A 17,031-nucleotide genomic window follows, 5' to 3' on the forward strand; every position below is an offset into this window, starting at 1 on the left:
CACTTCACACACACTTGCTGCTGGAACCACACACTGAGTCTCGCAGTGACCACACCCTCCTCGGCTGAGCACAGGCAAGCCTGGAGTTCACTGTGGGGGCCATCATGCTATAACAGCTCCCTTTGATGAATATAACTTAGCTTAGTTCCAGTTTCTGTTTAAACTATGCTGTAATGAACATTCTTGCATTTATGTACTTACAAACTTTTGGAGGTTTACCTGTCGGGTAAGTTACTAGGAAAATGTTGGCAAATATTATCTAATTGCTTTCCATAAAGATTATATTAATTTGTATTTTCCCTAAGAGATTATCACCGGGGACATTTCTCCACACTCTCCTGATTCTTTCGATTTTCTAAACCTTTTCCAAGGCTACAGTGACAGTGGAAGTGCTGACTCCGCCCCCACTGGTCGCCAGGCAGCTGCCCTGAGCTTCCCCTCCAGCCCACACGGGGAGGCTGGGCATTCTTCACTCAATCATGGGCCTCCCCTGTATCTTCCTGTGAATGAATGTCATTCTGCATTTTCTTTTACCTTTTTCTTTCTTTGCGAGCTTTTTTTATATTTGGGAAACTCACCGTTAGGGATTTATTAAATATGTTGCAGATAGCTCCTGCCTTTTTATTATAGCTTCCTTCTGCAACAGATTCATCCATCTGTTCCTTAATGGCTTGTAGAGTTTGTCAGACTGGAAAAGGCACCCCCTGGCTCCAAACTTGTAAAAACATTCACTCGTTTCCTTTTCATACTGATTTTATACTTGTTTTCTCAGTTGTCTAGTGAGATTACCTATCTCCCCCACCATTACCATCTTTACCACGGCACCTCTTGGGGCCCCTCTGGAGCATGATGGACACTATGTTCATCACTGAGTTCATCACTGTGAGACACGTTCACATGTCAGAGGGTTCTAGTCAGAGGGTTCTATCTGTTCTATCCACTTTTCCAGATGCATCCTGCCATCCCTACACTGTTACTCTTTCACATGACCTTTGGGGTAATTTGGTTCTGTTCTCAGAATGACCTGTGCTCTTTTGCTAGTGTCACACTGACTTGCTAGAATAAGGGAGAATTAACACTGTTAACGCTGCTGAGGTTTCTAACCCAAAACAAGACTCCTTGCATCTTCCTCAGAGTTTTAAACCTTCTTCATTTAGAAACACGAATCTTTTTACAGTTCTTAATGCACACAACCTATACTATTTTTCAGTTACTGCGTGCAAGTTACATTTTAGTGGCCAATGTAAAACAGCACACACATCACCACAGGCTCCATTGGGTCTGGAGTCCAGCCTACGGTTCAGCTGTCAGCCCAGTTGTGTCCTCATCTGAACCTGAGACCTTCTACAGCCACTCAGGTTGTAGGCAGAATTCATTTCTTTGTGGGCCAAAGCACTGTCTCCCTGCTGGCTGGTGACTCTCAAACCACGGGAGCTGACTGCTTCACAGCCACCTCTCTGATGCTTTCATCTTTTTCAAAGGCTTCTCTGATGAACTTAGGCATGCTCCAGAAAAGCTCCGTTTGGGTTGTCAATACCAAAGGTTACTAATCTGATCCCAGAAGGCTCCCCCATCCCTCTCATAGGCTCTGACCACACATAAGGGCATGGGCTCTTACAGCCTTGTTCACAGAACTGGGACCTGGGGGCCTCTGAACCCCACCTCCCACATTACCAGATGCCTTCAATCTAACTTCCAGCCACAACGTGTCTGGGCTCTGGACCTATCATGTGTTATTCTTTGACCTCTTGTTTCTGTTGTAAATATTTTTTGAGCTTACCATTATTTGTTTTACATTTGTTTATAGAGGGCTGGGGAGATGTTTTACTTTTTAATATAGTCAAATCCTTCAATATTATCTGTAACATCTTTGCTCTGAGGTTTAGAAAGATGTTCCCAATTGAGGAATTAGAATAAAATGCACATCTTATTTTTTGTAGTCACCCTTTTTTTTTCCAGCAAGGAAATTTTGTTTTTAGATGACCACACACTGTCATCTGGAAGATGGTACTAGTTGTTCTTTTCCTTTTCCCCTTTGAGTTGCCTGTATCAGTTTATAGTCAGTCTACCTTTTTAAAAATTTTAAGTAGAGTTGATGTACATGTAGTCACTTTTTATATTCACTCAACCCATCTGGAATTTATCAGAGCATACTGCAGGAGGTTACAGTCCACCTTACATTTTCTCTTAAAATGTTAAGGAATCTTCCTAGCACAGTTTACCATACAAGCCTTCCTTTTCCCACCTGAGTTTGGTGCCAGCTTTATCATACTGTAATTATATATAGACATGGTGACATCGATATATACATAGTCACTCGTCTGTTTCCCATTTCACTGACCTGCTCTTCTTATATGGGAGCCACGTTATTTTAATTATTATAACTTTTGATGTCTTTTAAAACGTTCTACTTTGACATTATCAATTCACAGAAAGCTGCACAAGTAGCCCAGAGAGCTCCCTGCACCCTTGTCAATTGCCCTGTGGCTCAGGTGACTCACCTCAGGCAGCAGAACATACGCTCAACTCAGGTGACGACAGTAGAACAGGGCCGACTGCAGTGCAGTGAGTATTCTGAGCCATGTGATCACCTGTAACCGCCACCAGATCCAGACACAGGACAAGGCCCGTCTTCCTGCCACACTTCAGTCATGCCCCACCACCCCCAACCCCAACCCCTGGCAGTCCCTAGTCTGTCTTCATCACTATCATTTTGTCATTGGAGAATGTTACATAAATAAAATGCAGCATGTAAATCTTTGGAAACTGGTTTTTCACATACTTTTTATAGTTGATAATACAATACAGTATTTGTCAGATGAGGATTTTTTTTTAGCATAACCACAATGGCACTGTCACATCTAAGGATATTATTATTGACTTTTTATTATCATCTAATACCCAATTTGATTATCTCAAGAATAACTTACCCAGATCCAAACACTGCTTTTTGTTCATAGGTCTCTGAAATCTCCTAGTAACTGCTGTGGACTGAAAGTCGGTGTCCCCCCCGCAAATCATACGTTGAAGGCCTGATTCTTGACGTGATGGTATTTGGAAGTGGGGCCTTCGGGAATCAGAGTTAGATGAGGTCATGAAGGTGGAGCCCTCAGGAAGGGATTAGGAGCAGGAGGGGACCACAACCTTCTTTCTCTGGCCGAGTGAGGACACAGCCATCAGACAGCTTTCTGGGATCCTCACAGGAACAAAGCCAGATAGGGGGCCTCCCCAGGCTGCAGTACAATGAGAAATGAGGTCTGTGGTTTAAACCAAGCCCATAGAATTTGCTTTTTTCCCCTGGGTATGTGGCATCTTAGTTCCCTGAGAAGGGATTGAACCCACTCCGTGTGCAGTGAAGTGTGGACTCTTAATCACTGGATCGCCAAGCAAGTCCACACCCCAAGGTGTTTTTGACGGCCACCTGATCAGACCTATAAGACAACGCCTTTTCTTCAAGTCATTTATTTGTAGAAAAGTTGGGGTTATTTATTTTTTCAGAAGATTTTGCAGCATTTTGGAACTGGCTGACTGCCAACTTGTGGTGCCTTAGTCTCTATAATGTATGTTTGTGAGTTTTTAATGCTAAATTTGAAGTACAGACAGAAGCAGCGAGAAGCGAGCATAGTACAATACATCCGCATCACCAGCTGCCACAACTGCAAACCCCAGTCACACCTGGTTTCCACTGCAGCACTTACTTACCTGTGTTCTGGTTACTACACTGCTGGGTAGCAACTCAGCCTGACCTAACCAGCTGGAAATAACCACTTTCTCACCATTTTATGGGTCAGGTATTCAGCAAAGGCTCAGCTGGACAGTTATCACTGTGGTTTCCCAGAGGCTACAGTCAAATGCCGTCTGAAGGCTCAACTGGGCTGGCCACAGCGGACACCCACTCACCAGGCTGTGTGGCAGCTCAGCTACAGTCACTGTAGGCTCGTCACTTACATGCCCAGCACCCGGGTGGGACGGGCTGTGCAACTGCTGCTCCGCCATGGCCTCCCCAGCGGCCAGCGCCACACAGTCAGCCCCCAGGTGAGCCTGCCAGACCCCACCACCCTTTACCACCCAGTCCGGAAGTCACTTCAGCCGCTCTACTGGTTACAAGACAATGTCAGACCCGCAGAGGTTTCGAGAGGGGATGGAGACCCCCAGGTGAGAGGAGCATTGAGATCACATCACAGAACCTGTGGGGAGGGAGGGAAGCAGTACCTGTGAAAACACGTGCACTCCTTCACCTGGCAGCAAATCTCCATCCAGCACATACATTTATACTCAGAATATTGGGGGTGCAGCTCTAAGAGTCAAGGACTCGTGTGTATTCCATTCCATGTTTTCTGAGGCATACTTCACACCAGACACAATGCACAGTTCTTAAGTGTTCAGCTGCAGTTTCCCACATCCAAATGAGACGCAGAACTTTCCAGCATCCCACAGAGCTCCCACGGGCCCTGTTCCAGTCAGTGCACCTCCCCTGACGCTAGCCCAGCAATCATTCAACAGTAGTAAAGCCCACATTTATTAATTGTATAATACACATAATTTTTTATTTGTAGAACTCATCATATCTCTAAGGCTTTTATGGTATTAGGTTAACTTTAATTTTTTCAAATATGAGAGGGAAGTTCCTCAGCTTTAAAACTCAAATAGCGGTCCAGTGGCTAAGACTCTGTGCTCCCAAGGCAGAGGCCCAGGTTCCATCCCTGGTCAGGGAACTAGATCCCATATGCTACAACTAAAAATCTCACATGCCACAACTAAGACCCAGAACAGCCAAATAAATGAATAAATAAAAACTGTTATTTAAAAAAAAAAGAGAATGTGAACAAGAAAATGCTCCTGCCTTTCTTGAGGTGGTCCTCCTGGCAAACCAGGTATCTGTCCTCACTTCTGGTTCCCACTAAGGCCACCAAGTCCAACAGCTTGTCTCATTCAATAGTGTTCCCTGGGATTACTCCACCTCTCTGCAGCATTCAACACTGCCAACAAGTTCTCCTCTCCTAACAACTTGATTCAGTATAATTTAAAGACCATGAAACTTATCTGTGTAAAGCATACAATTCAATGGAATTTAGTAAACTTTCAAAGTTGGGCACCCATTGACTGAGTTTTTAAGTCTATTTCCATCATTCTCTGAAGAGCCTTGTGCCCACCCTTGGCCCAGGCTCCTTCCATATGGAGTTGACTTTCTTGGACTTTTCATGCAAGCAGAGTAGGATCTGTGCCTGGCTTCTTTCACTCGCATCTGCTCTGGGGCATGCTACCCAGGACAATATGTACCAGGGGCATGTTACGTGTAACAGCACTCTTCATCTGCTTTCTGGGAACTCCATCCTCATTCTGCCCCCAAACTGAGGATGTGACACACATGGCCGCACCCTTCCTTGCTGGCACAGGCCCAGCTCGTCCTGGAGATCTAGGCACGCAGGCCTCTGGGGGACTGTTCCCCTGCTAATACGAAGCAAGGTAATGCCACTCACAAACGAGACAATCTGTGCGCATGCCATTGAGACCTGTCCAGCCCTCTGGGGACTGCGGACACTGAGGGTGACCAACTGTGAACACACAATCCTGGATGCTGCCAAGCCCAGGGCCCAGCCTCTGACCTCTCCTTTACTTGGAGGACACTGAGCCCCTCTTCTGTGACTGGCAGCCAAAAGCTTCCTGACAGACTGGCAGCAACTTTCCAAACCTCCCCCTAGGACTCTGGCCCTTCCTGCCTTATGTAAGAGCTCGTGAATTGGAATTTGAAGTCCAGGCCTCGCTCCCATGGCCAGCGTGCTCCTCTCAAACGGTCTCCTGCCCTTGATGACCCCAAAGGGGCCTCAGGGTGAAGCTCCGTGCCCAGCTTCTCTCTCCTCCTGTCCTTCCTTGTCTGATGCACTGGCCATCCATTCTCATGGTCCCCAAAGCCCATCACCCTGGCTCCTCTCTTTGCCCCCACATCCTGTCAGACAGCAATTCCCCCTGCCACAGCCCCACTACTTCCTACTCTCCCCGCCCCCCCAAGGTAGCTGCTCAGTCTGTGGAATGAGGAGGGAGTGGCAGTGGGGCCAAAGGTGCGCAGCCCTCCGCAGGACTGCAGGCTGGTTTGGGTCTGCACATAGCTTGGCCCTCCTTGCTGTGTGTTATGCAGCTACCACTTGGGAACTTAAAACCAACTACATTAAACTTAAATGTAAACTTATTACATTTTTCACCGAGAACTCTCATATTTATCCCCTAGATAAAGGTCCCCAAACCTTCTCCATCATCAGGGCACGCCCCCTGCTACTAGCACCCCACCGCAGGCTCCTGTGCGCCCCATCCTCAAATACACGTCTGGTTCCTGGAGTGTCCTACCTCCCACTTCAGATGAAGGCCTCTGCCGCTTAGCTGCCCCTTTCTTCTCACGGAAGCTCTCCGCAGGCTTGGTGTCTGGAGGCATCTTGGACCCTTGTGAAGGTTTGTTCACCTGCCTTTCCTCAGCCTTTGAGACTAAGTGCGCCGGGTCTTCGACTTCTCATCTGAAAATACATGCGCAATTAACTGGACCTATTTTACTGAGTCTGGGCCGTGGATCCCATCCTTCAGTTACCTGCTCTGGTCGGAATGAAATAAGATAGCCTGAAAGACTTGGGGCACTCCATTTCCCTACATGTGGGTATTTCCCCGGATGAAAAGGTCCCCGAGGCACCGTCCTCAGAGAGGACCCGGTTTTACGGGGGCGGGGCCGCGCCGGGAAGACCGCGGGCCACCGGCCCTTTACCTTTCTCGAGTTTGCGTTTGCTTTTGGAAAGGCCCATAGGTGAGCCCACCGCCCCCAGCCCCCACCAGCGTCAGTCCCAGCCCCTGCACCTCAGTGGGGGCCCTGCCCACTGACTCACAGACGCCTGACAGCTGCTACCCAAGCCCGCGCGGTCACTACGGCAACACCACCGCCCGCGGGAACCAGCTCGTCCTCTCGCGATAGCGCCCCGCCGCCGGAAATAGGTACGACCCGGAAGTGCCCACCCGCCCTCCCGTCAGCTCGCCAGCAGCGGTCGGTTCCGTTGACGCCGCTGGAAGATCCTGTCGGTCCGCCTTTCCCAGGCCTGCCGCTGCCGGACCAGCCATGGACGGTGAGAGGCTGCCGCCTTCCGGGACTGCACGGGGCGGGGCCGCCTTTCCCGCGGGTGGGGCTCAGGCAGGCGCCCCTGGCCTCGATCCCAGACCCTGAAACCCGATCCCGGACTACGGGGCCTGAACCCGGGACCCCAGTCCCCGACCCCATAACCCGGACCTCGACCCAGGACTCCGATACCAGAGCCCCTTCTCTGATCCCCGCCCGCTTCCCCGGCTCTCCCCAGCGACCGGCTGCCCCTGCCCCCGCCCCCTCGCTTGCCAAGCTGCGGTACTGGTGAGGGACATCAGGCTTTTGGGCCCTGGGATTCCGGGTCAGAGGGCACCAGAAAAGGAGGCAGTTGTACCAGTGCCCCCAGAACACTACCAAGAGAAATAAGAGCTAAGACAAAAAATCCTCATTAGGTACAGGCACAGAAGTTCTTGAGGTAGGAACCGTATGATCCCATTCCGCAGATGGGGAAACAGAGGCTGGGAGGGAGTCCGTGTAGGCGCAGGCCCCAGGCGCCTTGGTTGTCCGTCTGGTCCTCCACTGCCAGCAGTACCACCTCAGGGCTTTCTGCCCTGCTCTGCCTAGGAACAGGAAGCATCTGTGATAAAGTGAAGATAGATACATTTGCTAGAATGTTTCAGTGCTGGTGTGACAAAGAGGTGGAATGTCATTGTCGAGAAGGAAATTCTATACAGATTGCCTCAGAGAGAAGATGAACGCACCCCACCCCAACGCCCAGCACACACACATGTTGTGTTTTGCTCCTCACACTCAGCTTCAGCTCCCCAGGGAATTCTGTTTTCCCATATCACTTTTTTCCAGGGCCAGGTTTTGCCCTGTGGAGTCTGTCCCTCCCACCTGGGTCTGGGCCACACCCAACATGGCCTTGCTGTCCCCTACAGTAAGCACACTGCCTGCCACCTGCTCTAGATGCACGGACAACCTGGCCTTGCCCAGGGCCTGCGTTCATAGGTGGCAGAGGCACAGGGCCCAGGGGAGCTCTCAGCTGGGAGCCTTCACCTGCCTTTATGAGTCTGGATTCTGGTTCCAGGATTTTGTTTCTTCATTCTGGGCTAGTGTGGAAAACCCTTTCAAGAATCACTTCCCAAATTTAGGAATGGGATACACTGAGATAGTTTTAAGATGAACCCAAAGCTACCTAGCTCTTGAGCTTGGGTGAGTGGCAAATTCAGATACCAAGGGACTTCGCCAGTAGCACGTGTGCACATGACGTCTTCAGTTCGTCACTGCAGATTTGATGGCTCAGAAATGGCAGCTCCCATGGAGAGTGGTCTCTGTGGGCTAGCTCTTTTACAACTTAAGAAGCATTACCCTGCTGTTTTTATCCATGAAAAACAGACTGTCAAGTACTATTTTCTTGGGCTCCAAAATCACTGCAGATGGTGACTGCAGCCACGGAATTGAAAGATGCTTGCTCCTTGGAAGAAAAGCTATGACAAACCTAGACAGCGTATTAACAAGTAGAGACATCACTTTCCCAACAAAGGTCCTTCTAGTCAAAGCTATGGTTTTTCTAGTAGTTATGTTCAGATGTGAGAGTTGGACCATAAAGAAGGCTGAGCACTGAAGATGCTTGTGAACTGTGGTGCTGGAGAACTCTTGAGGGTCCCTTGGACTGCAAGATCAAACCAGTCAATCCTAAAGGAAATCAACCCTGAATATTCATTGGAAGGACTGATGCTAAAGCTGAAGCTCCAGTACTCTGGCCACCTGATGTGAAGAGCTAACTCACTGGAAAAGACCCTGAGGCTGGGAAAGATCGAGGGCAAAAGGAGAAGCGGTGGCAGAGGATGAGATGGTTAGATAGCACCACCAACTCAATGGTCGTGAGTTTGAGCAAACTCTGGGAGATAGTGAAAGACAGGGAAGCCTGGCGTGCTGTAGTCCATGGAGTTGCAAAGAGTCAGACAAGACTTAGCAACTGAACAACAACAAGTAGTAAACCTTACTAGATCGGGGAGAACTCCCCAGGGTCCTTTGTAAAGCTGCACTGATTACAAACCATACTGAGTTTTCACTGTGGGCCACGCTCATACCCTTAAGGTCAGTTGGTGCTGTCCAGGTGTTTTCCTAGAGGTGTCGGAGGGTCAGGGAAACTCTGATTGCCTGAGCTTTGTGGCTAAGGAGGTGCCAAGCTGGTGTGAGTGGGCCTCCCTGCAGGCCCCAGTTCTATACCAGCTCTTCACATTCAGGGGAGGTAGTGACCCCATCAGCTGACTAGGAGTGCTGCTTGTCACATTCCTCACCGTCTTTTAATCGTCTCTCTTTGCAGACACCCTGTTCCAGCTGAAGGTATGTGCTGATCAGCCTTTCACCCTGACCCTGTCCCGGTGGTTGTCAGTGGGGACAGATGGTACGAGTCACACTTGGGACAGTGCTCAGCCAGACTGATGACCGAGGGGTCAGGGACACGCCTTGCTGGCTTTTCTTGGGCTGGGTAGAAGCGGGTCACTTGGACTCGTCTGTGAGGGCGACCGTGTGTGCTTCCTGTAAATGTTCCATGTGGTGTTTAAAATGGTGGCCTCACATCCTTCAGAGTCACACATGGGACAGCATTCTTTCTGGAGGCGAGCGTCCCTCCTGCCTGTGGTGTTGGCAGGCTCTGTCAGAGTTCCTTAGTCCCTCAGAGGGAACACCCACGCGGGCTCTGAAGGACAAGGGAGTGAGGTTGTCTGGTCCCGACTGTAGCAGCTGCACTGGTTCAGCCCTGGGGCCTCCAGACCAGATTCCCAGGTCAGGACAATCTGGATTTTTCCCTGAGGAACGGAGGACGGGAGGTAGACACACAAGAAACCTTTTTTCTACAACGGGAAATCCTGAGTGACACTGGCTGAGACTGACACTGCTGGCCTCTGGGAGGCCACCTGTTCCCCTGGCTCACCTGAGCCTTCTCCCTGCCAGCTTCTAGTCAGCAGAGGCCTGGGGACCGCTGTGACCAGGGCTGAGGTGTGCGAGGTCATGCCAGGGGCTCCATGTTGGAGCTGACTGGTGGGTCCTAGGGCACCTGGCCAGAGGAATGGATGCAGCAGCAGTAAATGGTGGCCCAGTGTGTACTTCACGCCATGCATGGGGCGGGTGGGGCCTGGGCGAGGCTGGACACAGCAAGCAGAGGACAGGAGGCCGCGGAGCTGCTGACGTGGGGCCCTGGTGGGTGGGGCAGGAGAAGGGCTGCACCGGGCTCAGGTAGATTTGCACAGCGACATTTGACGCCAGCCCCACTGGGCACCTGGAGTGGGGCTCCCAGGACCAAGGAACTGATTTTTTACTTTTACTTAATTTTAAGTAATTTAAACTGAAATAACCACATGTATCTAGTGCCTACTGGACTGGACAGTGCAGGAAGAGAGAATGGTCCGAGGGTCAGACAATGCAGATGTTGATTTAAAGGCCTCTCAGGATTGAGTTTGATGACCAAGAAGTGGGTTGACTTTGGAGAGAGCGCCCTGTGGCCATGAGCCTGCAGTTAGGGAGCTGGTGACCTACATGGGCCAGACCATGGGAGCAGGGCACACGTCAGCCTGAGGCCCAGACACCAAGGCGTTCACCTGTTTGCTTCACAGCCAGACGGCAGGAGGAGGTCAGAGAGGGAGGGCTTTATGCTGGTGAGGCCTGTGGGCAGTTTCTCAACAGGCCTCCAGCTGCTGTTCTGTGGAACAGGCTGGAAGGTGGGGCCGAGGCCCCAGCAGCCAGCCTGTGTGTGGAGGGAAGGCAGTTGCAGGCACAGCCCATAGACAGGATGCTGGAAGGGGGAGCAGATTGTCCAGCAGAGGCAGCAGTCCCTCGGGTGGACTTGAGGCCCAGGAGGGCGGGGAGTGGGCTGGGCAGGCTGCTGTGGTGACCCGGCCTCCTTACCTCAGTTCACGGCGAAGCAGCTGGAGAAGTTGGCCAAGAAGGCAGAGAAAGACTCCAAGGCAGAGCAGGCCAAGGTGAAGAAGGTGAGTATGGGCCCTGATGCCAGCCAGGCTGTCCTGTTGGTCCTGTGCTCAGACCCTCTGTGGGGCGGGGCGGGGCAAGGCTGGAGGCTTCTGGGGTCGCCCACGCTCTTGGGGGACTTGCTTGCAGCCACTGGTTACAGCTGTTGAGTGGCTGCAGTAGCTCCTGAGGTGTTGGCCGGTCTGAGTGACCTGGCACCCTGCGGAAGAAAGGGAAAGCAGCCGACCATGCAGTCTGAAGCCTTGTCCCCCAGAGGGTCAGCACTGGCCATGCTGGCCTTTCCAGTTCTGCTTCTTCCAGGTGGACAGATGTTATGTGTGACCTAGGAGGAGCTGAGGGGACTGGGCATGGCAGTGGGAGAGGAGACCTGGAAAGGCGGCCATGGTCTTTGGGATTGGCTTTCTTTTGTCTGACCCTCTTTGGGGGCAGGTTGGGGCCCTGGTCCTAGACACCCTCACTCCTAAGACATTTTTGAGGAGAAGCCCTGGGGAGAGGCTGAGAAGGGGCCAACCCCCACCAGCAGACAGAGCCCCAGGACAGGACCCCAGCTGGCATCTCCCTCCTGAATTTCAGGCCCTTCAGCAGAAGAATGTAGAGTGTGCACGTGTGTATGCTGAGAACGCCATCCGCAAAAAGAACGAAGGTGTGAACTGGCTCCGCATGGCGTCCCGCGTGGATGCCGTGGCCTCTAAGGTGCAGACAGCCGTGACCATGAAGGGGGTACGTGCTTGGCTAGGGGATGCGGCTGGCTCCTGCTGGCAGAGTTGAGGGTGCAGCTGGGACAGGGGTCACCCCAGGATTCCCTCTCTACAGTCAGGCAGGTGCCAGAGTGTGAGACACGCCCCCAAAGCTCTTAAGTGTCCATGGCCTGGGTCTCCTCCTGTCCGTTCTTCCATCGACAGCATCATTTGGGGATGTGCCATGCAGGGACCCATGGGGCCTGAGGGCCCTGCCCACCTCCTCACTCTTGCCTCTGCCAGGTGACCAAGAACATGGCACAGGTGACCAAAGCCCTGGACCGGGCACTCAGCACCATGGACCTGCAGAAGGTCTCTGCGGTGATGGACAGGTTCGAGCAGCAGGTGCAGAACCTGGATGTACACACGTCGGTACGTGCACCCAGGTGTGCCGGTGATGGCTGCGTCTGCTCCCTCCCTCCCCCTGGGGCAGTCACCCCCGGGAGCCTGGTTCCTTGTGTGGAGTCCAGACCAGCCCACGGAGGTCCAGCAGGGGAGAGGGGGCCTGGGGCCGGGGTGGGTGCCCTGCAGGCAGCTGTGCCCCGGGCCCAGCACTCTGGAGTGTGCGCGCTGGGGAGAGCGCCAGAAGCGGCTGGAGGGACAGAGGGAGTCCCAGGGCGCCCTGACTGCCCAGCACTTGACCCCCAGGTGATGGAGGACTCCATGAGCTCGGCCACCACGCTGACCACACCACAGGAGCAGGTGGACAGCCTCATCCTGCAGATCGCGGAGGAGAACGGCCTGGAGGTGCTGGACCAGCTCAGCCAGCTGCCTGAGGGTGCCTCTGCTGTGGGCGAGAGCTCCGTGCGCAGCCAGGAGGACCAGCTGTCCCGGAGGTGGGCAGGGCGCTCAGAGGGGCGCAGAAACCCGGACCCCCATGTCTGCATTGGGGTGGGGGGCATCAGGCAGCTCATCGTAGAAGGGGAGGAAAGCAACTAGGATGGCCTGGAAGAGGTGGAGGAAGCTGTTGCGGGGCCTCAGAGGATCCTGTTGTTGTTTGCAGGTTGGCCGCCCTGAGGAATTAGCAGAGCCCACACCAGCGCCCCTTCCTGGCCTCCTGGGGGAAGGCTGGGAAGACCGCCTCCACCCCCTCCCTCTGGTCTGGCCTTTCTGCCAAGCGAGCCTATAGCCTGCGGCAGCACTGGCCTTTGCTGCTCTCAGCCTCTCACCTGCCAGCCCTGGGACTCTTCCTCTTGTCTGAGTGTGGGCGTGGGTCTGTGCCCTGCAGGGTGAGTTTGCACAAACTTCTGACTTCTGTGGGTGATTTCTGTGACTCTGGGCCAACCAGCTGGGCAGTCTGCAGGCTCCCTGCATCCACCACCTGCTAAGAAATTCACAGGGACTGGCCAGTGGTCTCCACATTTATATGGGGGCCTTCACACTCTATGATGGCAGACGCATGGGGAGCAGTCAGCCAGCCGGAGTCAGGGCGGCTCCCTTTGCCAGCTCCCTCCAACCCCCAGGCTCCCTGCTCCAGCTGGAACCTTGTCCTGCCGCTGGATGGGCTCAGGCTCTTCCCTCTCCTGGGGGGACGTTTTTCCCATAATTGTAGTAACAGGGTGCCTCCCCTGACTGGCTCTTGCTGCATGGTGAGCCCACACCGTTGACCTTGAAGCTGGAGTGGCTGATAGGAGAGCCACAGTGGGGCCCGTGGCAGCACTGCTTCGGATGACGTGCGGGAGCCTGAGAGGAGCTTCAGACAGGCTGTACGTTTCTGTTTCTTCAATTCCTAAAGTTTACTTTGTTTTCCTGAAGCTCCCAGGGTTTTTTGTTTTTGTTTTTGCCAAAACACAAGGAACAGTAGACAGGAAGTGTCAGCTGGAGAGCACTGGTGGTCAGTGCTGACCAGAGGCCTCGGACCAGCCATCCTCACAGTGATGGCTTTTGTGGACAGAAATGTGGGAGAGCTTTCCCGAGGCTCACTGCATTTCATTCCTCCAGGACTTGGAGGTCACAGGTGTTCTGTACAGTAAGATAGACAGTGATGCGAGACTAGAGAGACAGGGGGTCAAGAGTGTCTGGTTTTTTTTCTGTGATGACCACCTCGCCTTACACTCTCATCATCCCTTGGGGCTCCCACGTGCTGGGGATCCAGAGAGGGTCCCAAGTGTGTCCCCAGAGGGTATGGAGCCCCACCGGGACACACAGTTGGGGCAGAGGCTACTCCTCATCAAACGGCAGCCGGCAAAGCTTGCCTTTTCCTGAAATGCTGTTCTGAGTAAAAAGATTGACTTCTGAGAACCGTTTCCATCTTTGCTTCAGTGGCTGGCGGGAGTGGGGAGGATGGGGGTGTGTGCCTGAGGTGGGGACCCTTGGCGTGTGATCCAGCCCCAAGGACAGGCTAATGCGTTCCTGAAGCAGGCAGGTGGGTAGTGTGAGGAGTGCGATTCCCAAGCCCTGATCAGTCGACTCGATAGGATCCAGTTTCTTTATGATTTTACCCTGAAATAATTTTAAACTGCTATTAAAATTGCAAACCTAGTGCACAACATTGGTATACTTTTATGTACGAGCATTCCTCACCTCAGGCCTCTAAATTACCCAGGAACCACCTGAGAAAACTACTCCAACCCCAAGTCTGGGACAGGCCCTCTGGTTTCTCTGACCTGGATGGCCAGTGTTTACACCCCTGAGCTCACAGGAATCACCTCTGGGTACCGTGCTATGTGCATTAGAAACTGCGCCCAGGCACTTCCTGCGTGCACCCCCACTGTGGGCCCCCGTGTGTACACCTTATGGACAACGTGAAGCACCAGAGCATGCCCCTACGTGTGCGCCAGAACCCTATTGGTCCACCCCGCCCCAGCCCCATGTGCTCCAGTAACGATGTTCATGTCCCTCCCGTATTCACAAACCTCCATCGGTGCACTTCCTGTGTATTACAGAAACTATGTCCGGGCACCCCGCCCTGTACAAACGAGAAACTATGTTCCTGTACCCTCTGTGTACACCAGAAGCTACCTCTGGGCACCACTCTGTGCAAACCAGAAAACACGGTCCTCAACCCCTCGGTGCTCCATAAACTGCATCCTGGTGCCCCCTTCTGTGCACCAGAAACCGTATCTGTGCGCCCTCACAGCGGGTGTGGGAACCACCTCTGTGGGTCCCCATATGTGTACCAGAAAGCATGTTGGTGCGCCGCTCCCTACCCCGTGAACACGTGAGGCACGACGGTATGCCCCTATGTATGTCCAAGAACCAGAATAGCGCACTCGGCCCGCAGTGCGCTCCAGAAACCATATCCGTTGGCTCCTCCGTAGTCACTGAAACCGCATCCAGGCCGCCGCCTGTGAGCTGCAGAAACTACTTCCGGGCAGTTCCTATGTGACCAGAAACTACATCCGGATACGCCCTTGCGTGCACCAGAAACCGCATCCTTGCTCCCCCATTGTGGGCGGGGGAACCAGGTATGTGGGCACTGGCCTGTGCAACAAAAGCATGTTGGTGCGCCCTCCTGTACACACGTTAGGGACGACAGGATGCCACTATATGCGCGCGGATCAGATTGTTGCAACTCTCTGTATGTTTCAGAAACTACTTCCGGGCACTTCCTGTGTGCATCAGAAACCCCGGGGCACTATCTGTGTGCCTCATAAATAACGTCCCTGTTATTTCCTCTGTGAATCAGAAATAACCTCGGAATCCCTTATGTGCACCTGAAACCAAATCCGTTTGCCACCACGGTGGGCACAGACACCAGGTCTGTGAGCACCCACGTGTGCACTGAAAGCATGTTGGTGCGCCCTCCTGTGGACAGGTTAGGCACGACAGCATGACACTATATATGCACAGAGGAATCAAATTGTTGCGTACCTATGTGCCAAAGCCTTTGTGTGGGTCACAACGAACTGTGGGAAATTCTTCAAGAGATGGGAATACCAGGCCACCTGAACTGCCTCCTGAGAAATCTGTATGCAGGTCAAGAAGCAACAGTTAGAACAGGACATGGAACCACAGACTGGTTCCAAGTCAGGAAAGGAGTATGTCAAGGCTATATACTGTCACCCTGCTTATTTAACCTATATGCAGAATACATCAAACGAAATGCCGGGCTGGACGAAGCACAAGCTAGAATCAAGATTGCTAGGAGAAATAGCAATAACCTCAGATATGCAGAGGACATCACCATTATGGCAGAAAGCAAAGAACTAAAGAGTCTCTTGATGAAAGTGAAAGAGGAGAGTGAAAAAGTTGGCTTAAAACTCAGCATTCAGAAAAGTAAGATCATGGCATCCAGTCCCATTACTTCATGGCAAATAGATGGGAAAACAATGGAAACAGTGACAGACTTTATTTTGTGGGGCTCCAAAATCACTGTAAATGGTGACTGCACCCATGAAATTAAAAGACGCTTGCTCCTTGGAAGAAAAGCTATGACCAACCAGGACAGCATATTAAAAAGCAGAGACATTACTTTATCAACAAAGGTCTGTCTAGTCAAAGCTACGGTTTTTCCAGTAGTCATGTATGGATGTGAGAGCTGGAGTATAAAGAAAGCTGAGCGCCGAAGATGCTTTTGAACTGTGGTGTTGGAGAAGACTCTTCAGAGTCCCTTGGACTGCAAGGAGATCCAACCAGTCCATCCCAAAGGAAATCAGTCCTGAATATTCATTGGAAGGACTGATGCTGAATCTGAAACTCCAATATTTTGACCACCTGATGCAAACAACCGACTCATTGGAAAAGACCCTAATGCTGGGAAAGATTGAAGGCAGAAGGAGAAGGGAACGACAGGTTGAGATGGTTGGATGGCATCACTGACGCAATGGACATGAGTTTGAGTTGGCTCCGGAATTGGTGATGGACAGGGAAGTCTGGCGTCTTGCAGTCCATGGGGTCACAAAGAGACGGACACGACTGAGCGACTGAACTGAACTGTGTGCTCCAGAAACTACATCCGGGCATTTCCTATGTTCCTCAGAAACTACGTCCGGGCACCCCGGTCCTTATGTGCACCAGAAACAACATCCGTTCGCCTCCACTGTAGGCACAGACACCAGGTCTGTGGGCACCCATGTGCTCACCAACAACAGGTTAGCGCGCGCTCCTGTGGGCATGTTAGGCGCAACTGCACGCCATTATATGTATAGGCAGGAATGCAGGAAGTCAGGGCGCTTCCTGTGTGTATCAGAAACAACTGGCTGGGTACTCCCTGTGCGAATAAAAAATAATGGTCCCGGCACCCCCTTATGTTCACCTGAAACCACATCCGTTCACCCCCTACTCTGGACTCAGAAACTAAGTGTG

The 17,031-nt window shown here is 52.3% G+C and overlaps 1 protein-coding gene across 2 annotated transcripts; it reads left to right on the plus strand.

The window, feature by feature from the left end:
- Positions 1-6,991: 6,991 nt before the first annotated feature.
- CHMP1A (charged multivesicular body protein 1A) lies at positions 6,992-14,022 on the plus strand. 2 transcript variants are annotated; one of them, XM_081508131.1, is made up of 7 exons: positions 6,992-7,100; positions 9,387-9,406; positions 10,972-11,049; positions 11,621-11,767; positions 12,028-12,156; positions 12,433-12,620; positions 12,788-14,022. In XM_081508131.1, exons 1-7 carry the CDS (start codon positions 7,094-7,096, stop codon positions 12,807-12,809), a joined length of 591 nt encoding a protein of 196 aa, XP_081364257.1. In that variant the 5' UTR covers positions 6,992-7,093; the 3' UTR covers positions 12,810-14,022. The 2 variants fall into 2 exon arrangements, with proteins under 2 accessions (XP_081364257.1, XP_081364256.1); XM_081508130.1 differs by lacking the exon at positions 9,387-9,406 and having other exon boundaries at positions 10,940-11,049.
- Positions 14,023-17,031: the final 3,009 nt, after the last annotated feature.

Source organism: Giraffa tippelskirchi, chromosome 7 (assembly GCF_054371585.1).
Source record: "Giraffa tippelskirchi isolate mGirTip1 chromosome 7, T2T-mGirTip1v1.2.pri, whole genome shotgun sequence".
Taxonomy (NCBI): Eukaryota; Metazoa; Chordata; class Mammalia; order Artiodactyla; family Giraffidae; genus Giraffa; species Giraffa tippelskirchi.